This window comes from Scyliorhinus torazame, chromosome 1 (assembly GCF_047496885.1).
Source record: "Scyliorhinus torazame isolate Kashiwa2021f chromosome 1, sScyTor2.1, whole genome shotgun sequence".
NCBI classification, from domain to species: domain Eukaryota; kingdom Metazoa; phylum Chordata; class Chondrichthyes; order Carcharhiniformes; family Scyliorhinidae; genus Scyliorhinus; species Scyliorhinus torazame.
In genome coordinates, this window is record NC_092707.1 from 317334337 (window position 1) to 317356734 (window position 22398).

Below are 22398 nucleotides of genomic sequence, written 5' to 3' on the forward strand. Positions count from 1 at the left end.
TCACCTAGCAGCACGTCTTTCGGGACTTGTGGTAGGAAATCGAAGCATCCGGAGGAAACCCATGCAGACACAGGGAGAACGTGCAGACTCCGCACCAACAGTGACCCAAGATGGGAATCGAAACTGGGACCCTGGCACTGTGAAGCAACAGGGCTAATCACTGTGCTACTGTGCCACCCATATTTTTGAGTGGGGCCACACCACAATTCATGTGATTGTTCTTTCAGACCTGCGTTTGTAGGTAATCCCAGAAGTGATCAGAAGCCTTCTCAATTTTTTCCTACCCAAGGTCAATTATAGTGTCTCCTTTCTTCTGCTCCATTGTGATCAGTTACCCAAGAACCGATTGGGGATCTAATCCAGCACATTCGCGGTCTGTATGGCTCAGTTAGTCAGTTCTAAACAGAAGTTACAATTAACTTACTGCTAATTCTTCCTACGGTGAATTTGCTCACTATGAAAGGTTTTGCAGCAGTTGTTGATGCTATTTGATTTTCATTCACAGCCATAAGGAAACTATGCATTTCTATAATTCTTTTTTGTTTTAAACAAACATTTTATTAGCATTTATATAATTCTAATATTAACAGATTGCTTTATTCAATTTAGCCACAGCTTTTGCTTATTCCGATTAGGTGGAAAGAACATTTAAGATATGTGGAATCAGAGGTCATAATACTTTTAAAAATGTTATAAAAATTCAATGGAAATTTAAAAAAATCTAAGAAATACACCGCAAGGTTCATGGAAAATAGATCCAGGGGTTCCAATGGTTGGGGTGCTGTAAATAAACATTCTTTTATAGCTTATGAGAAATTAGTATTTGTGGGAATTTAACAAAAAGATGACTCTTGCAATAAAGATCTGGAAAAAAAAAGTTTAAATTTAAAATTTACATCTTGGTAAAATTACACTTAGCACATCAGATGTACAAGTTTCAAGTATCATTTCAAACATTATACAAGTTCAAAAGTATCCCGATACAGTCGACATTTATTTATACAGTCTATTTACAAGCACTCTCAGTGTTTGACTTACTCCACTGTTTCCGTTTATTATTTAGACACACGTCCATCAAATACTTATTTTCAGATGTCCATTGTTAAAAGAAACAGATGTGATAAATGCTGATAATTGAATATCATGCTATATCTGTGTATTCATCCTCAAATATTCAGCAGAGTAATTTTTGTTCTACCAACAGAAATCTGGTCTGTGCTGTAATTTAGCTGGGTACCGATAGTAATCCATTTTCATCAGCTGTATCCAGAATTTTACAAATTACTGGGGATTCCACCTGAGGAAAAAAAATAAGACAAGTTGAGACCTGACAACTGAGACACCAAACAGAGGTCAAAGCCATTTCCCCACATCAGTGCTCCAGATACAACCAACTAATTCAATATAGATCAGAGTCTGAACCTGGGATCTTGCTGCATGACTTAGCTGACTGACTAAATCAACTTGATCACTGAAGCTGCAAGCCCATACATTAAAAATCAGACATTCTTATAGTTTAAAAATTAGTATTAAAAATGATGCTGGGGAGCAGATATGCTCTGCAAGGGCCTGTGCTGTTGTTTTCACTTGTTGGTCACCTTGACTTGTCCACTTCGAACATGGTTACTTTTGGGACTGTTTAATGAGTTTTAAAACTACTTGAATTACCATACATTATACTGGGAACAGAGGAAGTCATCAGCTATTGCCCAACTTTAGTTGGAGGTCGGAGATGTATCAATGTGCTCATGTTATTTTCCAATCACTTCCCACAGTATTTAACGGAGTGCAGTACAAATACCGTAAACAATGTAGAATTTGTAACCACAAGAAATCGTCATGGTGAATAGCTTAGATACATACAGTGCAGAAGGAGGCCATTCGGCCCATCGAGTCTGCACCGACCCACTTAAGCCCTCACTTCCACCATACCCCCATTACCAATAACGTCCTCCTAACATTTTTGTACACTAAGGGCAATTTAGCATGGCCAATCCACCTAACCTGCACGTCTTTGGACTGTAGGAGGAAACCGGAGCACCCGGAGGAAAGCCACGCAGACACGGGGAGAACGTGCAGACCCCTCACAGACAGTAACCCAGCGGGGAATCGAACCTGGGACCCTGGCGCTGTGAAGCCACAGTGCTAGCCACTTGTGCTACCGTGCTGCCCGATGTTTTCAAAAGCAATCTAGATGAGCATCTGAGAGAAAAGGGATTGGAAAGATATAGTGAAAGGCCGAGGTAAGATAGTTGGAACATCCTAGGATTACCATTGATGAGAAACTTGACTGCATCAGTTCATTTAATGCGGAAGGGCAACAAATGCTGGCCTAGCCAGCAACACCCAAATCCCAAGAACAACAAAATGGATTTCTTGTCTGGAAGAAAATAAAAGGGATAAATGGAAAAATACACATGGAAAATGCAATTCTGTAAGATATTACAATAGGTACACTTTACTCACCCCCAGAATATACTGGCAGGTTTGTGGCTCAAGCATGTAGATTGTAACTGCATGTGGAGACTCTGATTCCTTACACCTGGAATAGAGTATACATTCATTTAAATGCACAAAGTACAAAGAAAATGAAAGTGTGACTGACATTTACAAAATACTCGTTTGAACTCGGTCCAGAAAATCAAACCTGCTGTGCATAACAACTTGTAATTGTAATAATACAACACAAGGTGCTTCATAGGAACAGAAAGCAAAATTTGATCCAAGCTACACAAGGAGATATTAGGACAAATGGGCAAAGCTTGGTCAAGCAAGTTTTACGGTGTGTCTTAAGGGAGGAAACAGAGGTAGGAAGGTAGAGAGATTTATGGAAGCAATAGTTTAGAGGCCAGGTGACTGAAAGTATGGTCACTGATAGCGGATAACTAAAATTGGGACGCTTAAAACGTCGGAATTAGAATAATGCAAATGTCCCTGATGGTTCAGGGGCTGGAGGAAATTAGAGATAGGAAGGAGTAAAGCCATTAAGGGATGAATGAAAAAAAAAGGATGAGAATTTTAAACTAATAGCGTATCAATCTGGAGACAGAAAAGATGGAGTTAAATCTGTAAGACTGGAGAAAGACAGGTCTGTAGTGTGGCAGCAACAGAGACTAAACTTACTTCAATTTTACCACTACTTGTCGTGGTTTTCCAGTCAAATCACAAAGATCACCATTTCCATAAAAATGAGAAACAACTCTGAAAAAAATGAAATTAACTTCGATTAGAAGGGAATTTACAACATTAAGTCTCAGCGAATATTATTTTACTTTTTAAAAATTATAAATTTAGAATAAACAATTTTTTTTTTTCCCAATTAAGGGGCAATTTAGCATGGCCAATCCACCTAACCAGCACATCTTTGGGTTGTGGGGGCGAAACCCACGCAGACACGGGGAGAATGGGCAAACTCTACACGGACAGTAACACAGGGCCGGGAATGATTGAGTAGGTAGAGAAAAATTATCGAAAATTATCTGGAAAACCTCCATTAGGTCTCAGCCTTCTTTGTTCCAAGGAGAACAATGTTAACTTGCTCAACCTCTCCTCACAACTGAAGTATTTAATTTCTGAAAACATCCTGGTAAGACTGGTATGATTCGGTTAGGGACCAGTAACATTTTTGAAGAATTTTGGAATCCCAGTTACCTACTTGGAGAATAAAGCCACAAAATTCCACTGTTTTAAAAAACCAAAATAAACTTTATAACATACATCAGTATATCATGGTGCAGATACACACACATTGAAGGTGTTCGCGTCTATGTCGACGACATAATCATTTGGTCCACCACCCCGCAGGAGCATGTCAGTCGCCTCCAGCGCGTATTCAAACGTATACATGAGCATGGCCTCCGCCTCAAGAGGGCCAAATGCTCTTTTGGTCAGACGGAACTCAAGTTCCTCGGGGACCACATCTCCCAATTGGGTGTGCAGCCGGATGCGGACAAGGTAGCTGCCATCACAGCTATGAAAACACCAGAGGACAAGAAGGCGGTCCTCCGATTTCTGGGCATGGTCAATATTTTAGGGAAATTTATCCCTAACCTCGCCTCTCATACCAGGGCTCTCAGGAACCTGGTCAGGAAGACGACAGACTTCCAATGTCTCCCTGCCCACGAGCGCGAATGGAAAGAACTCAAAGCAAAACTGACCACGTCCCCGGTCTTGGCTTTCTTTGATCCAGCAAAGGAGACCAAAATTTCGACTGTGCCAGTCAATCCGGCATTGGGGCAGTGCTCTTTCAACGTGATGAGGCCTCATCATGGGCCCCCGTTGCATATGCGTCACGTGCGATGATCCCCACGGAGCAGCGCTATGCGCAGATAGAAAAGGAGTGCCTGGGCCTTCTGACCGGTGTGGTTAAGTTTCACGATTATGTCTACGGACTTCCTCAATTCACCGTCGAGACCGACCATCGTCCGCTGGTCAATATAATACAGAAAGACTTGAACGATATGACGCCTCGCCTCCAACGTATTCTTCTCAAGCTCCGGCGATATGACTTCCAGCTGGTATACACCCTCATCATTGCTGACGCTCTCTCCAGGACACTCCATGTGACCCAGCGGGATTTGTCTGCCAGGTTGACTCCCATGTAGCATTCGTGACCTCCAATCTACCTGCCACGGATGAACGCCTCGTCCAAATTCGCCGCGAGACGGCAGCTGACCCCTTGCTACAGCGTGTCATGCGCCACCTAACGGACGGGTGGCTCAAGGGCCAATGCCCTCAGTTCTATAATATCAGAGATGATCTGGCGGTAGTAGATGGGGTTCTTCTAAAACTGGACCGCATTGTCATCCCGCATAGCATGCACCAACGTGTCCTGGAACAACTACACGAGGGCCACCTTGGCGTGGAAAAGTGCCGCCGACGGGCCCGAGAGGCAGTGTACTGGCCCGGCATTAATGAGGACATAGCCAACACAGTGCTCAACTGCCCCACTTGTCAGTGCTTTCAGCCGGCCCAACCACGTGAGACCCTGCAGCCCCATGAGTTGGTCACGTCACCATGGACCAAGGTGGGCATCGACCTGTTCCACGCGCTGGGTAGAGACTATGTCCTGATCGTGGACTACTTTTTGAATTACCCGGAGGTGATACGGTTGCACGACATCACCTCGTCTGCCGTCATTTGTGCATGTAAAGAAACATTTGCTCGACACGGCATCCCACTCACGGTTATGTCGGACAATGGCCCCTGCTTCGCCAGCCAGGAATGGTCCAACTTTGCCAGGCGGTACAATTCTGCCCATGTGATATCCAGTCCCCTGTACCCCCAATCCAACGGCAAAGCGGAGAAGGGAGTACATATTGTCAAACGGCTCCTACGCAAGGCTGCCGATGCTGGGTCCGATTTCCACCTTGCCTTGCTGGCCTATTGCTCCGTCCCGCTGTCCACTGGCCTGTCGCCAGCCCAGTTACTCATGGGTCATACCCAGAGGACGGTGCCGACCATCCATGTCCCAGACCTCAACCACGTTCCGGTCCTTCGCCAGATGCAGCTGTCTCGTGCACAGCACATGGCGGCTCATGACTCCCGTGCAGCCGATCTCCCTGCTCTGGCTGCAGATGACAACGTCCACATCCATCTTCCGGATGGGGGCTGGTCTGCAACCACTGTTGTCCTTCGGCAGGTGGCCCCCCGCTCGTTCCTGGTTCGTCTACCGGATGGCTCTATTCTGCGCCGCAATCGATGCGCCCTTCGTCTCGTTCCACGCTCGCCACGTGATCCTCCACTGTCGCCTCACCCTCCTGCTGACCCTGCCACGGACTATGCAGAGCTCCCTGTCACTCTGGCTCCCCCTGTCTCTGACACAGTCCAGCCCACTCCTGAACCGGCGGCTCTCGATCCACCCTTGAGGCGGTCAACCAGAATTTGTTGCCCACCTCAGAGACTTAATTTGTGAACTTTGCGTACTTATAGACTCTGCTTTGTTTCATCGTTTCCCTGGTTTGTATATAGTGTTGATCTCGTTATTCTTGTTGCATACTGCTTCTCTGCACCAGGCACCTTCCCATGTAAATAACTTAGTTCTCATGTACGTAGTCCTGTAAATATGTCTTCGCACCCCACACGTAGTTAGGAACATTCTCACTATACATTATTTATTGCCACACACCTACATTCTTTTATAAAAGGGGGGATGTCATAATATACACCAGTATATCATGGTGCAGACACACACACTGATGGACACACAGCAAGACCAATCAACACACACAACACCGCAGCCAATCACCAGTTAGAGCACACGCACTATAAAGACAGGGGGCGTCAGAGTTCCCACTCATTCGGGATGCAGCCTCCTACAAGGACAGAGCTTACAGCACAGATCCTCACCATGTGCTGAGTGCATAGACTGGTTCGGACAGGCATAGGTCTTTAGTTTAATCTAACATCGTGTTAACCCACAGTGAAAGTATGTTCAACAGTTTCTAACTTAATAAAATAGTGTTGCACTATTTTAAGTGTTAGTGGCCTGTATGTGTTCCACGGATCCAGAGCACCCAACACATCAAACTTCACTTAACAAAGTCAGAAAAGTAAAACAATTTACAATATCTAGCGCATACTCAACATATAGGATTAACAGGAGGTACATATCGAGTAATAGGCAAACTGTGGTTGAAAATTCAAACTGCATATCAAATGGTGGATATGACTAAGACGGATCCTACAGATATCCACCCATACATCAGTGACCACTTTGAGTCACACAATCTCAGTAAAACTCTGTTCTCACTTTGGAAGATCTAGCCTCTGAATTCCCTCGAAGGTCATTCCGACTTGGGCACGACAACTGCTCACTGCCCAATGGCTCAATCTCTTCTGAGAGTGTGTTCCACTGGATTCATTCTGACCTCTAATTATTAACAATTGACAATTCCAGCTGTTTTGCAGACTTCTGGCTTCACTAAGCAGAGACCGGCCCTAAACCTTTCCGAATTCCAATCTCCTGGTTGCACCAAGCTATAAATGGCTCCCAGGGTTTTTCTGAGCCCAAACATCTCCAGTATGAAACCAGCAATCTTCTGCCACCTTCTTAGCTCCTCAGGACTTTCTTGAGGCCTAAATGCTCCCAGGGATTTTCTGAAGGCTGTAAACCACAAGAGGTTCAAATTAGCCCCTTCACCCAGCAAATGCACTGATAGTTTAAAACAGGGAATCTTAAGCTCCATGGCCATGTAGCCTGCTGTGGTCTACTGTCAAATGGACCTCCAAGTCAATTATCCCTGCTTTACAATTTATCCAGTTAAGTATGGTTCAATTTTTTCTATTTCACTGTATTACATTTGTAACTTTCTGAACTGCCATTTCCTTTTAGATATTCTGGCAATCTCTAAAGCCCAGCATTTTAGTTCTTATCTTCACAACAATCTTCCCAGCACTGAGCATTACCTAGAAAATATCAACATGAACCATGAACTGATATTCCAGATATCTGTCACAGACTCTCAACTTTTTCTAAGCTTTCACATCTTTTCTCCTGAAGTGTGGTACCCAAAATTGCCCATGTTCCAGCTGATGCCTATCCTGTGCGTTCTGTATGACAATTACAAATTTACCTCACTTTCTGCGTTCCGTCTTCTCTCCATTGATAAGCCCTTGCTGAACTTTTTGCAGCCCACATGATGTGCTCTTCTTTATTCCAGGTGCCAACCACTATTATGCTTTTCCCAGCTCCTTTATCCTTCAAGACAATAACAGAAAGTACCAGACTTATTTTGTGACATTCTTATTGTTACAGCTTTAAAAAAAAAAGAGATAAAGTGTGCATCAGGATGGAGACAACCATTATTAGAAAGATATTTTCTGGGAAAAACTGGCAGGCTGGGGTAGGCTCTAACCGTTTATCTTTGGTCCTGGATTTGAATCCAATGTCATCTAGTTGTAAGACCCCGAGGCAAATATGTCCTTAATCCACTCCCCACACCATCTCCCAATTTGGCAGTAAATTGCAATTTCTCCAAGACATAGCTTGGAAAATCAAAAGAATACTGCAGGGACAAACTTGGAGTCAAAGATATAATGATGGAGAAGAGTAAAGAGAGTTTTAGTCTACATAATAACACTTTACTGAACTGGGAATGCTTGACAATAGTACTAGGTGCCTGGAATAATAAATATTCAACTAACACCCCAATTATTGAAAAAAAATAATTTTTTTTTGGTACCCAGATTCAGCATTTGGCATCCCGGTTTTCAGCGTGGGTTATATGCATGGTAAAAATTGTTTGTCATCCTCTAATAATTTCCCATCAACACAATTTCAGACTAGCATCAATGCTTGAACCCACCACCAATCATTACTCTCTTCCTTACTTAAACTGTTAAAACAGCTTGCAACAAATTACTGTTAATATTAGGTTGTGATCTGTGCCTATTATTAACCGTATGTACACAAATGTGAGTGAATGAATAAGCAAATGTATTGTTTCTTTGCCAATATTCTCCTCTTCCTTCAAAGACCTGGATTCCTTTGTTGAGCATCTGAGGTGAGCCTAATCATTTATTTTTTTGAAAAAATATTTTAATTCAAATTTTTACATATTTTCAACAAACCCCCCCCTCCCCCCTCTACAGAAAAAAGAAAAACAGAGAACACATAAATAAACATCTTACAACTACATCACGAATTCCCCCAATATACAACCCCCCCATTAAGCAATAATAAACACAGTAGTAAACACAAAGTACACTCCCCCCTTCCTGGGTTGCTGCTGTTGACCACCTCCTAATGCTCCGCTAGAAAGTCTAGGAACGGTTGCCACCACCTGAAGAACCCTTGCACAGACCCTCTCAAGGCAAATTTTACCCTCTCCAATTTAATTAATCCTGCCATGTCGCTGACCCAGGCTTCCACGCTTGGGGGCCTCGCATCCTTCCACTGTAGCAGAATCCTCCGCCGGGCTACCAGGGACGCAAAGGCCAGAATACCGGCCTCTTCCCCCTCCTGCACTCCCGGCTCGTCCGATGCCCCAAATAGTGCTAACCCCCAGCTCAGCTTAACCCAGGTGTTCACCACCTTAGACACCATCCTCGCAACGCCCCTCCAGAACTCATCTAGCGCCGGACACGCCCAGAACATATGGGTGTGATTTGCTGGGCTCCCCGAGCACCTCACATACCTGTCTTCCACCCCAAAGAACCTGTTCAGCCTCGCCCCCGTCATATGCGCTCTGTGAAGAACCTTAAATTGTATTAGGCTAAGCCTGGCGCAAGAGGAGGAAGAATTAACCCTACCCAGGGCGTCCACCCATGTACCCTCGTCTATCTCCTACCCAAGCTCCTCCTCCCACTTGCCCTTTAGCTCCTCTACCGTGGCCTCCTCCTCTTCTTTCAGCTCCTGGTAGATCGCCGAGACCCTGCCCTCTCCAACCCATACACCTGAAAGCACCCTGTCCTGGGACCCCTCTGCCGGGAGCAGCGGGAATTCCCTCACCTGCTGTCTCACAAACGCCCTCACTTGCATATATCTAAAAGCATTCCCCGGGGGTAACCCAAACTTCTCCAGCGCCCCTAGGCTCGCAAACGTCCCATCTACGAACAGGTCCCCTCCACCGAGGTCTCCGCATCCTCCTGCATCTCCTGGTAGATCGCCGAGACCTTGCCTTCTCCAACCCACACCCCCGAGAGCACCCTATCCTGGATCCTATGTGCTGGAAGCAGCGGGAACCTCCTCACCTGCCGTCTTACAAACGCCCTTACCTGCATGTACCTGAAAGCATTTCCGGGGGGGAAGCCCGAATTTTCCCTCCAGCGCCCCAAGGCTCACAAACATCCCATCTATAAACAGGCAGGTCCCCCATCCTTCTAATTCCTGCCCTGTGCCAGCTCAGGAACCCTCCATCCATTCTCCCCGGGATGAACCGATGGTTCTCTCGGATCGGGGACTAAACCGAAGCCTCTACCTCACCCCGGTGGCGTCTCCACAGCCCCCAAATTTTCAAAGTCGCCGCCGCCACCAGACGCGTGGTGTACCTTGTCGGCGGGAGCGGCAGCGGTGCTGTCACCAGTGCTCTCAGACTCGTGCCCACACAGGACGCCATCTCCAGCCTCTTCCACGCCGCCCCCTCCCCCTCCATTACCCACTTGCGTATCATCGCCACATTGGCAGCCCAGTAGTACCCACACAGATTAGGCAACGCTAACCCTCCTCTGTCCCTACTGCGTTCCAGAAACACCATTCTCACTCTCGGGGTCTTTTTCGCCCACACAAATCCCTTGATGCTCCTGCTGACCCGCTTAAAAAAGGCCTTAAGGATCAGGATGGGGATGCACTGGAATACAAAAAGGAACCTCGGGAGCACCGTCATTTTCACCAACTGCACCCTACCTGCCAAGGAGAGTGGCATCATATTCTACCTTTTAAACTACTCCTCCATCTGCTCCACCAGTCGCGCCAAGTTGAGCTTGTGTAGGGCCCCCCAACTCCTGGCCACCTGGATCCCCAGGTACCGAAAACTCCTTTCCGCCCTCTTCAATGGAAGCTCGTCTATCCCCTTCCCTGGTCCCCTGGGTATACCATGAAGAGCTCACTCTTCCCCACGTTGAGCTTATACCCGGAAAGGTCCCCAAACTCCCTGAGGATCCGCATCACCTCCGGCATCCCCCCACTGGGTCCGCCACATACAGAAACAGGTCATCGGCATACAACGATACCCGGAGTCCCTCCCCACCCCCCACCCCCGGACCAGCCCCCACCAGTTCCTGGACTCCCTCAAAGCCATAGCCAAAGGCTCAATTGCCAATGCAAATAGCAAGGGGGATATGCCTCGTCCCCCGGTACAGCCGAAAGTATTCCGACCTCCTCCGATTCGTGGCCACACTCGCCACCAGGGCTTCGTAAAGTAGCCTAACCCAACTAATGAACCCCTCCCCGAACCCAAACCTCCTCAACACTTCCCAAAGGTACCCCCACTCCACCCTATCGAAGGCCTCTCCGCGTCCATCGCCACCACTATCTCCGCTTCCCCCTCCACTGCAGGTATCATGATTACGTTAAAGAGCTTCCGTACATTGGTATTCAGTTGCCTTCCCTTCACAAAACCCGTCTGGTCCTCGTGAATCACCCCCGGGACACAGTCCTCAATTCTGGTAGCCAACACTTTCGCGTCCACGTTGAGAAGCGAAATTGGCCGATACGACCCACGCTGTAATGGGTCCTTGTCCCGCTTCAAGATCAGCACCCTGGACATCATCGGGGGGTAGGGCCCACCGCCCTCCCTCGCCTCATTGAAAGTCCTCATTAGTAGAGGGCCCAGCAGGTCCATGTATTTCCGGTAAAATTCCACCGGGAACCCATCTGGCCCCGGTGCCTTCCCCGCCTGCATACTCCCCAGCCCCTTAGTCAGCTCTCCAGCCCTATCGGTGCCCCAAGCCCAGCCACCTGCTCCTCCTCCACCCTCGGGAACCTCAGCCTATCCAAAAATCGACGCATCCCTCTCTCCTCCGTCGGGGGCTCAGACCTATACAGCCCCTCATAAAAATCTCTAAATACCCCATTTATTCTCACCGCACTCCGCACCGTGTTCCCCCCATTACCCCAAACTCCCCCAATCTCCCTCGCTGCCCCCCGCTTCCGAAGCTAGTGTGCCAACATCCGGCTAGCCTTCGCCCCGTACTCATACACCGCCCCTTGCGCTTTCCTCCACTGCACCTCTGCCTTCTTGGTGGTCAACAGGTCGAACCCGGCCTGGAGGCTTCGTTGCTCCTTGAGTAGTCCCTCCTCGGGGACCTCTGCATACCTCCTATCCACCCTTAAAATCTCCCCACCAATCTCACCCTCTCCCTCCTCTCCTTGTGGGCCCTAATGGAGATTAGCTCTCCCCTAATCACCGCCTTTAGCGCCTCCCAGACCACCCCCACCTCCCCATTATCGTTAGCCTCTAGGTAGCTTCCAATGCACCCCCGGATCCACCCGCTCACCTCCTCATCCGCCAGCAAGCCCACATCCAGGCGCTGGTCCCTCTCCTCCCCTAGCTCCAGCTCCACCCAATGCGGGGCATGGTCTGAGATGGCTAAGGCCGAATACTCCATGTCCTCCACCCTCGGGATTAGTGCCCTACTCATAATGAAGAAGTCTATCCGGGAGTAGGCTTTATGGACGTGGGGAAAATAAGAAAATTCCCTGGCCCCCGGCCTGACGAACCTCCATGGGTCCACTCCTCCCATCTGGTCCATAAACCCCCTCAGCACCTTGGCTCCCCCCATCCCCTCCTGTCGATTAGCCATCCCCTTTTCTAGGCCAGCCACGTGACCGCGCCTCCCGCCCTCTCCATTCCCCCCCAGCGGCAGACCCCCGCCCCGACTCTCTCTCCGTGCTCCAGCTCCCCTTTGGCCAATGTAGCAGCAACCCAGTCCCCCAGTCCCCCCCCCCCCCCCCCCCCCACCCCCCGCAGCTGCGGGCTCCCCCCATAGCACTCCCGTAAGTCAGCTGACTCCTGCTGCCCCCGGCAACTCCCGGCACTCCATCGACCCCCCAGTGTGGTAGTCTCTCCCCCCCCCCCCTCCTGTCCATCAGCGGGCGCTCCTCTCCAACACCGCCCTTTCCCCCCCCCCCCCCTGGCCCCACCCCCTTCCTTCCCTAGCACGGAAAAAAGCTCGCGCTTTCCATCAAACCGGCCCCGCCCTCTCTGCCGCAGCTCCCTTTTGCGGCCTAAGCCCAGCTCCCCTGCCTCGGGCCTCCCGTCTCTTTCCCCCCCGCCCCCCCCCCCCCCCCCCCCCCCCCCCCGCCTTTCCAACCACCGACGCCCACACTCTCACAAAACCCCCACTTCGAACGATTTCACCCTACCCCATCCAGCACCCAAGGAAACAGTACTGAACATCCCCCAAAGCACAGTAACCACAGCAACCCCCCCCATGACATCCCCTCACAACCGACCCCCAGTCCGTATCCAACTTTTCGGCCTGGATAAAGGTCCATGCCTCCTTCGGCGTCTCAAAGTAATAGTGCCGGTCCTTAAACGTGACCCACAGTAGCGCCGGCTGCAGCATCTCGAATTTTACCTCCTTAGCCCGATTGTACCCGGCCCTCTTCTTGTCCACCTCCGCGCTCCAGTCCTGGTATATACGGACCTCTGCATTCTCCCACCTGCTGCTCCACTCCTTTTTGGCCCATCTTAAGACACACTCCCTGTCCACCAAGCGATGGAACTGCACCAATACCGCCCGTGGCGGCTCGTTAGACTTGGGCCTCCTCGCCAGGACGCGGTGGGCCTGTCCAGCTCCAGGGGCCTCGGGAAGGCTAGGGGAGGGAGTGTGGTGTGGAGTGGGGTTGGCATCAATGGGGTCTTCAGGGACTTTTATGAGGAATTGTATCGGTCCGAGCCCCCACTAAAGGAGGGAGGGATAGGCCGCTTTCTGGACCAATTGAGGTTTCCGAAGGTGGAGGAGGGACTGGTGGTGGGATTGGGGGCCCCGATTGGGCTGGAGGAGTTGGTCAAAGGGATAGGGAGCATGCAGGCAGGGAAGGCACCGGGGCCGGACGGTTTCCCGGTCGAATTCTACAAGAAATATGTGGACCTGTTGGGCCTGTTGCTAGTTAGGACCTTCAATGAGGCAAGGGAGGGGGGGGCTTTGCCCCCGAGGATGTCCTGGGCACTGATCTCCTTGATCCTGAAGCGGGACAAGGATCCCCTGCAGTGTGGGTCCTACAGGCCGATTTTGTTGTTAAACGTAGATGCCAAGGTGCTGGCTAAGGTCTTAGCCACGAGAATTGAGGATTGTGTGCCGCAGGTGATCCACGAAGACCAGACGGGGTTCGTGAGGGGAGCCAGTTGAACGCGAATGTGCGGAGGCTCCTGGACGTTATTATGATGCCGGCGAGGGAGGGGGAGGCGGAGATAGTGGTGGCGATGGACGCTGAGAAGGCCTACGATAGGGTAGAGTGGGGGTACTTGTGGGAGATGCTAAAGCAGTTTGGGTTTGGGTTTGTCAGGTGGGTTAGGCTGTTGTACGAGGTCCCGATGGCGAGTGTGGCCACGAACAAGAGGAGGTCTGAGTACTTTTGGTTGCATCGAGGGATGAGGCAGGGGTGTCCCCTGTCCCCCCTGCTCTTCGCACTGGCGATTGAACCCCTGGCTATGGAACTGAGGGAGTCGAGGAACTGGAGGGGGTTGGTGCGGGGTGGGGAGGAACATAGGGTGTCGCTCTATGCGGATGACTTGCTGCTATATGTGGCGGACCCGGTGGGGGGAATGCCGGAGGTAATGAGGATCCTCAGGGAGTTTGGAGATTTCTCAGGGTACAAGCTCAACATGGGGAAGAGCGAGTTGTTCGTGGTTCATCCAGGGGACCAGGAGAGGGGGATTGGCGAGCGCCCACTAAAAAGGGCGGAGAGGAGCTTCAGGTATTTGGGGGTCCAGGTGGCCAGGAGCTGGGGGGCCCTACATAGACTTAATTTCACGAGGCTGATGGAGCAAATGGTGGAGGAGTTCAAGAGGTGCGACGGGTTGCTGCTGTCCCTGGCAGGTAGGGTGCAGTCAGTTAAGATGACGGTGCTCCCAAGGTTTTTGTTCCTGTTCCAGTGCCTCACCATGTTTATCCCGAAGGCCTTCTTTAGGCGGTTCAACAGGAGCATAACGGGGTTTGTGTGGGCGCGAGGGACTCCGAGGGTGAGAAGGGTGTTCCTGGAGCGGAGTAGGGATGGGGGCGGGGGGGGGGGGGCGGGGCTGGCACTGCCCAACCTCTGTGGGTACTACTGGGCCGCCAATGCGGCGATGGTGCGCAAGTGGGTGATGGAGGGGGCTGCATGGAAGAGGCTAGAGACGGCGTCTTGTGAGGGTACGAGTCTGGAGGCGCTGGCAACGGCGCCGCTGCCGCTCCCTCCAATGAGGTATAACCACGAGCCCGGTAGTGGCGGCTACCCTAAAAATCTGGGGGCAGTGGAGGTGACACGGGGGGAAGGAAGTTGGGGCCTCGTTGTGGACCCCAATACGGGGGAACCACTGGTTTGTCCCAGGGAGAATAGACGGAGGGTTTTCGGGGTGGCACAGGGCAGGGATAAGAAGGTTGGGGGACCTGTTTGTGGACGGGAAGTTCACGAGCCTGGGTGAGCTCGAGAAGTATGGGCTCCCCCCGGGGAACACCTTCAGGTACTTACAGGTAAGGGCGTTTGCCCGGCGGCAAGTGGTGGAATTCCCGCGGCTGCTGCCACGCACAGTACAGGACAGGGTGCTCTTGGGGGGGTGGGTTGGAGTGGGGAAGATCTCGGAAACTTACCAGGTGATGCAGGAGGAGGAGGAGGCCTCGGTGGTGGAGTTGAAAGGTAAGTGGGAGGAGGAGTTGGGAGAGGAGATCGAGGAGGGGACGTGGGCAGATGCCCTAGGGAGGGTGAACTCGTCCCCTTTGTGCGAGAGGCTCAGCCTCATACAGTTTAAGGTGCTGCACAGGGCACACATGACCGGGACAAGGATGAGCCGTTTTTTGGGGGTGAGGACAGGTGTGTTAGGTGCTCAGGGAGCCCAGCAAATCACACCCATATGTTCTGGGCATGCCCAGCGCTGGAGGAATTTTGAAAGGGCGTAGCGAGGACAGTGTTGGGGGTGGTAGGATCCAGGGTCAAGCCGGGCTGGGGGCTTGCAATATTTGGGGTTGCAGGGGAGCCGGGAGTGCAGGAGGCGAAAAAGGACGGTATTCTGGCCTTTGCGTCCCTGGTAGCCCGGCGAAGGATTCTTCTTCAGTGGAAGGATGCGAGGCCCCCAAGTGTGCAATCCTGGATCAACGATATGGCGGGGTTTATTAAATTGGAGAGGATGAAATTTACCTTAAGGGGATCGGTACAAGGGTTCTTCAGGCGGTGGCAATCGTTCTTGGACTTCCTGGCAGAACGGTAGACAATGGTCAGCAGCAGCAACCCGGGAGGGGGGGGGGGGGGGTTCTATTTTATTTTTGTTTGTTTACACTGGGGGATCTGAGGGGATCATATTTGCTATGTTTGCTTTGTGTTAATTTGGGGTGCTAATTTATTATTTACGTAGAGGGGGAGGAGGGCACGGGTGTTGTTTTACTTTGTTCTGTATTTAATTCTATTGGGTTCCTTTTTCATTCTGTTGTTGATATTTTGTGAAAACCTCAATAAAAATTATTTGAAAAAAAAAAGTGTTCAGCATCGTGACCACGTATGCTCCAGCATCCGACCCCACCACTCCCTCCGGGAGACCCAGAATCCGCAGGTTCTTCTTCCTCGACCGATTCTCCATGTCCTCGAACTTCTCCTGCCATTTCTTATGCAGCGCCTCTACCTTCACCACCAGGCCCAATATCTCGTCCTCATTCTCCGAGGCCTTCTGCCGCACCTCCCGACCAGCTTGTCGATCGAAGCCTTCATCGGCTCCAGCAGCTCTGCTTTGAATTCCGTTAAGCAGTGCTTGAGAAACTCCTGCTGCTCTTGCGACCACTGCGCCCAGGCTGCCTGGTCTCCACCCGCCGCCATCTTGGTTTTCCTCCCTCGCACTTTTCGCTGCACCAAAATCAATTTTTTCACTGCTCCACTCCTGGTCCAATCCAGACAGTGCCGGGGGAATCGTACTGTCACCTTCCCACACTGGGAACCGTCGAACAAATGCCGCTGGGGCCCCTACAAAGAGCCCAAAAGTCAGTTTCTGACGGGAGCTGCCAAATGTGCGACTTAGCTCAGCATAGCCGCAACCGGAAGTCCCTTGATCATGTTCTTGACCAATGATCACATATGAATATTTCCAGGAGGGTTCACTGAATCATGATCAGGGGCAAGAACTCTGGGTGATTTATCCTCCAAATCTCCTTCCTTTCTCCCATCACCAATACAGAAACCCTAGGATCACCTGGGCTGAGATCAGTTAACTCAACAGAAACTGATGTTGCTATCTACCTGGTGTGTTTAGTTCAGATGTTCATTCTTAACCATGGGAAAAAATGTGGAAACTGCAACCCTTAGTTTGAGTATGCAATTTCCCTTAGACATAGCTTGGAAAATCAAAAGAATACAGCAGGGACAAAGTTTAAATTTACTGAGTTACCTGATTTCCCCAATTCTAATTTTATGATATTCTTTACGCGCACACATGAAATAGTTGAAATGTTTACATAGTTTACATTTATACTTATTTATATTAATGCTCATTTCCTTCATCCAGTGTCCTTCAGTTAAGGAACACCGTGAACTGCCTGTGCCCCCATAATAGCAGAATGCTTGCAAATCCATGTGGAGCACTACATCATCTTTATCTTTTAAAAGGTCACCTGTAACAGGTCATCAGATTTCACTGAAGTGTACTATTATATTATAATGATCAATAATGACAACAGGAAAATAAAATGAGAATCTTGATTACCCATTGCTGTTAAACATTATGGGGAATATAGATTTTGGATCCTACAGCACTCTCTCCTGGGATTGCTTGGATATGGAGACCCTTAGTTTCAGTTCCAGCCCCAGCATTTGGTGATTGAAATTCTCATAATGAGCACGGGCACAGCACATTAGTGGGTTGGGAGATACTTTCATATCCTAAATCAAAAGCATCGTCTCCGAGAGTAAACCGTTGTAAATGAAGAGCTTGCGCTGACATCGGTGATGAGTTAAGTTGCTTCCTACAGTGCAACAATTTCTATGATTCTATGACTTGCATAGAGTTGTGTGCAATGAAAACTCTGGCAGATACTTGGGAAGGAGATGTAAGGTCCATCTATGCTCCAATGGTACCTCTGGAAAGGGTGTTGAAAGCTTCTAGAATGTTTTGGCTACATCCAAATTTCTATAAAGGTCCCTGGTTGGCCAAGCTATTTTTCATCGGCTTGATAAGAGATTGACAAGGCACGGTGGCAGAATTGACTGTTGGTCAAAATATGGTTTTGGGCGCTACGGGAAAAAAAATAGAAGTTTAGTTTATGTTTCTTAATCTGAAAGCATCTGAAGTTAAGACGCTCTTTGGGGCTACATGTTCTCCATAGCGATATGCCGATACTATTGAATCATATGGACACAAATTAACACACCAACATTTTACTAAAATGCAGTGTCATGTCAAATAACTTCCATTTATTAGGCAGGTCTCATGTGATTGGATTAATCATGTGTATCTACATACGTAATCAGCAAATAAATTTCCTCCAATATAAATTACTGTGTAAATTTCAAACGAGCGGCAATGCAGTTACTGACAAATAGGCGATATAATCCTCAGACATAAACAAAAATGCTGGAAATACACAGCAAGTCATACAGCACCTGTGGAGAGAAGTAGAGTTTAAGTTTCATCAGTTCTGATGAAAGGTCATCTCAACCTGAAATGTTAACTCTTTTTTCGCTCTACAGATGCTCCGAAACAAGATATTTCCAGGATTCTTTCGTTTTTATTTCAGGTCTCCAGCATCTGCAGTACTTTTGCTTTTGTATAGGTACATGGAATGCTGGCTATAAGCTTTTATTTTAGCTTCAAAATTCTTGTCAGATGTAATTTCAAAACCCAAACTAAAACCCTTTTTAAGCTTTTAAATACATTTTTATTGAAAGTGAAATAATACATTATCCAAATACACATACCTCGTGATACTGCTGCACATGCTTACCATAGCAGAATTCGTACTTCCACCATCCCACGCCCTGTTAATACAAAGTTGAAATACCTTGAAACAGAAATAATGCGACAAAAATACACATTTCAACAATGTACAGCTAAACTAGAGATATAGTAAATATCAGCAACTTCTGGCAAATGAACAAAGTAATTTTAAAGCATTTCAGTTGCAGTTATTTGTCTTTGAGGACTTAACTCCCTTTAGGATGTGTTTAATATTTCCTGTTAACAGTGGTCTTCCTATACTATACACTATCCACAATGAGCATTCACCTACACAGACCACACTGCAGCTGCCATGAAACTACCTGGCGGAAGATGCATACAACAAACTTGGGGGGATGGAAAAGTTTGAGTAGGAAACTACCCCAAACCTTTTTGCCTGGCTAATAGATCATTAAAAAAAAAATCAGTTTGCCAATCATGGATACAATTCTATTTCAGATTCTCTATTTGATTTGCTGGCTTAGGGATGTTCACATTTAAAGCGAGGGATCTGGAACTTCTGTCTAAACCTATGGCATGGTTTTGCAGAATCAAAGCCTGATGCACAATAGATTCAAAGACTCCTGTGCAAAAAAGTAGCAAGACATCATAGACATAAAGGTGGTATTATAGTAACACAAAAATTAAGATCTCCACAAACAACAAGAACAGACTCGCCTGTATGCATGACGATCAAGACACATTGGTCTAACTAGTCTGTGCTAGTGCTTATATTCCACATGAGCCCCCCCCACCTCTCATTCCAGCTTCCTCACCATCACAGCTTTTTAGTTTGTCTTTCTAGAACAACAAAGAACAAAGAAATGTACAGCACAGGAACAGGCCCTTCGGCCCTCCAAGCCCGTGCCGACCATGCTGCCCGACTAAACTACAATCTTCTACACTTCCTGGGTCCGTATCCCTCTATTCCCATCCTATTCATGTATTTGTCAAGATGCCCCTTAAATGTCTCTACTTCCACCACCTCCTCCGGTAGCGAGTTCCAGGCACCCACTACCCTCTGCGTAAAAAACTTGCCTCGTACATCTACTCTAAACCTTGCCCCTCGCACCTTAAACCTATGCCCCCTAGTAATTGACCCCTCTACCCTGGGGAAAAGCCTCTGACTATCCACTCTGTCTATGCCCCTCATAATTTTGTATGCCTCTATCAGGTCTCCCCTCAACCTCCTTCGTTCCAGTGAGAACAAACCGAGTTTATTCAACCGCTCCTCATAGCTAATGCCCTCCATACCAGGCAACATTCTGGTAAATCTCTTCTGCACCCTCTCTAAAGCCTCCACATCCTTCTGGTAGTGTGGCGACCAGAATTGAACACTATACTCCAAGTGTGGCCTAACTAAGGTTCTATACAGCTGCAACATGACTTGCCAATTCTTATACTCAATGCCCCCGCCAATGAAGGCAAGCATGCCGTATGCCTTCTTGACTACCTTCTCCACCTGTGTTGCCCCTTTCAATGACCTGTGGACCTGTACTCCTAGATCACTTTGACTTTCAATACTCTTGAGGGTTCTACCATTCACTGTATATTCCCTACCTGCATTAGACCTTCCAAAATGCATTACCTCACATTTGTCCGGATTAAACTCCATCTGCCATCTCTCCGCCCAAGTCTCCAAACAATCTAAATCCTGCTGTATCCTCCGACAGTCCTCATCGCTATCCGCAATTCCACCAACCTTTGTGTCGTCTGCAAACTTACTAATCAGACCAGTTACATTTTCCTCCAAATCATTTATATATACTACAAAGAGCAAAGGTCCCAGTGGAACACCACTGGTCACAGCCCTCCAATGAGAAAAGCATCCTTCCATTGCTACTCTCTGCCTTCTATGGCCTAGCCAGTTCTGTATCCACCTTGCCAGCTCACCCCTGATCCCGTGTAACTTCACCTTTTGTACTAGTCTACCATGAGGGACCTTGTCAAAGGCCTTACTGAAGTCCATATAGACAACATCCACTGCCCTACCTGCATCAATCATCTTAGTGACCTCCTCGAAAAACTCTTATCAAGTTTCTATTTCCTATTCCTTCCACAGTTTTACGGTTTCCTTTTGAAAACATCCAAGCTACATGTCTTAGGCACCTCTTGCAGTAGTAAGTTCCATATTCTAGCTACAGGGTAAATTTATCATTCCCCTTTTAACTATCTTGCATTTATGGCCCCTATGTTTTGGATTCTCCCACAAATGGAGGATCCTCCACCCACCCATTCATAATTCTAAAGATCTCTGCCAGGTCACCTGTACGTCTCCTCTATTTAAAGAAAAAAGGCCCAATCTGTTTAAACTCCTCCAGTAGCTGTAATCCCTAGGTCTGGTACCACATTTGTAAATGAGAAGGCACACAGGCCAGGTGAAAGTACTCCGGGGGGAGAGGGCGCATGCCTCAATCCTCAAGACAATTCTGCACCAAGGCGGTCGGTCTGACATGTATTTTGCTTTTCCTCTTTGTTCTCCCAACACAGAACACAAAATACACTGATGTGGTTTGACCACAAACTGCAACCAGTGCTTAGCAAACAAATAAAAACTGCCACATATTTTGATTACCAGCTCACAGTACAGAAAGCAATGTATCTCATGCCTTTGGCAACTGATTCTATAGCTCTGCATCGCCTTTATCTTCAAAAAGATGCAATGGCATTTGCTCAAATATTCCATACTCCCAACAATTCTTTGCATGCTTTCTCCCAACCACTCTACCCATTGTCACTGTGATAATTCAAAATTGTGTAGTCTTATCTACTGACTCTTCAACTTTTTTCTTATTCTTCTTTGATCTCCCTTTTCATCCTCCACAACCCTTTCTATATTCATGATTCAGTAATGTTAGAAAGGAGGCAAAGGATAACATCACAGCTAAGTTTCTTTACTTTTCACTAGAGCGAGCCTTTTACCTTATAGAAGTGTATTTATTTGGCTATTTTCCCAGACCATATTTGAACAATTCCCAGTGCTGATCGGTTATCCCAACTGCCAACTTTATTTCCTGATTAATTGGAGTCGATTCCTGCCTATCTCAGGGAACACTGGCTTTTTCCATTCTAGTGTTATTATCTTTAACTCTTCGTTATCCTTTTATAATTTTACACTTTCACCTGTTATTAAAACTGACATCAACAACTTTCAGCTTTATTTTTCAAAAGGTATGAATTTTCATCCAAATGACAATTTTATATTTAATACTGTGATCTGAGTCATACAGCACAGAAAAGGCCCTTGGGTCCATTGCGCCTGCACCGGTCAAAACCAACCATCTAATTATTCTAATCCCATTTTCCAACACTTGGCCCATAGCCTTGTATGCCTTGGCATCGCAAGTGCACATCTAAATATGTTAGGAAGATCTTTGCCTCCACCATCCTTTCAAGCAGCAAGTTCCAGGCTCACACCGCCCTCTACAAAGAACAAAGAAAGGCACAGCACAGGAACAGGCCCTTCGGCCCTCCAAGCCTGCGCCGACCATGCTGCCGTCTAAACTAAAATCTTCTACACTTCCGGGGTCCGTATACCTCTATTCCCATCCTATTCATGTATTTGTCAAGATGCCCCTTAAATGTCACTACCGTCCCTGCTTCCACCACCCCCTCCAGCAGCAAGTTCCAGGCACCCAATACTCTGTGTAAAAAAACCTACCTCGTACATCTCCTCTAAATCTTGCCCCTCACACCTTAAACCTATGCCCCCTAGTAATTGACCCCTCTACCCTGGGAAAAAGCCTCTGACTATCCACTATGTCTATGCCCCTCATAATTTTGTAGATCTCTATCAGGTCACCCCTCAACCTCCGTTGTTCCAGTGAGAACAAACCAAGTT

General features: G+C 48.1%; 1 protein-coding gene across 2 annotated transcripts in view; it reads right to left on the bottom strand.

The window, feature by feature from the left end:
- Nucleotides 1–863: 863 nt before the first annotated feature.
- Nucleotides 864–22398, bottom strand: part of erlec1 (endoplasmic reticulum lectin 1) — a 62187-nt gene continuing 40652 nt past the window's right edge. For both annotated transcript variants that reach the window (XM_072507874.1, XM_072507873.1), the window contains exons 10-14: nucleotides 18539–18598; nucleotides 7575–7699; nucleotides 3124–3201; nucleotides 2467–2542; nucleotides 864–1297 (exon numbers count right to left, since the gene is read on the bottom strand). In XM_072507874.1, the coding sequence (XP_072363975.1) occupies nucleotides 1226–1297; nucleotides 2467–2542; nucleotides 3124–3201; nucleotides 7575–7699; nucleotides 18539–18598 (411 nt within the window). In that variant the 3' untranslated portion in view covers nucleotides 864–1225. The remainder of the gene's footprint in view (nucleotides 1298–2466; nucleotides 2543–3123; nucleotides 3202–7574; nucleotides 7700–18538; nucleotides 18599–22398) is intronic.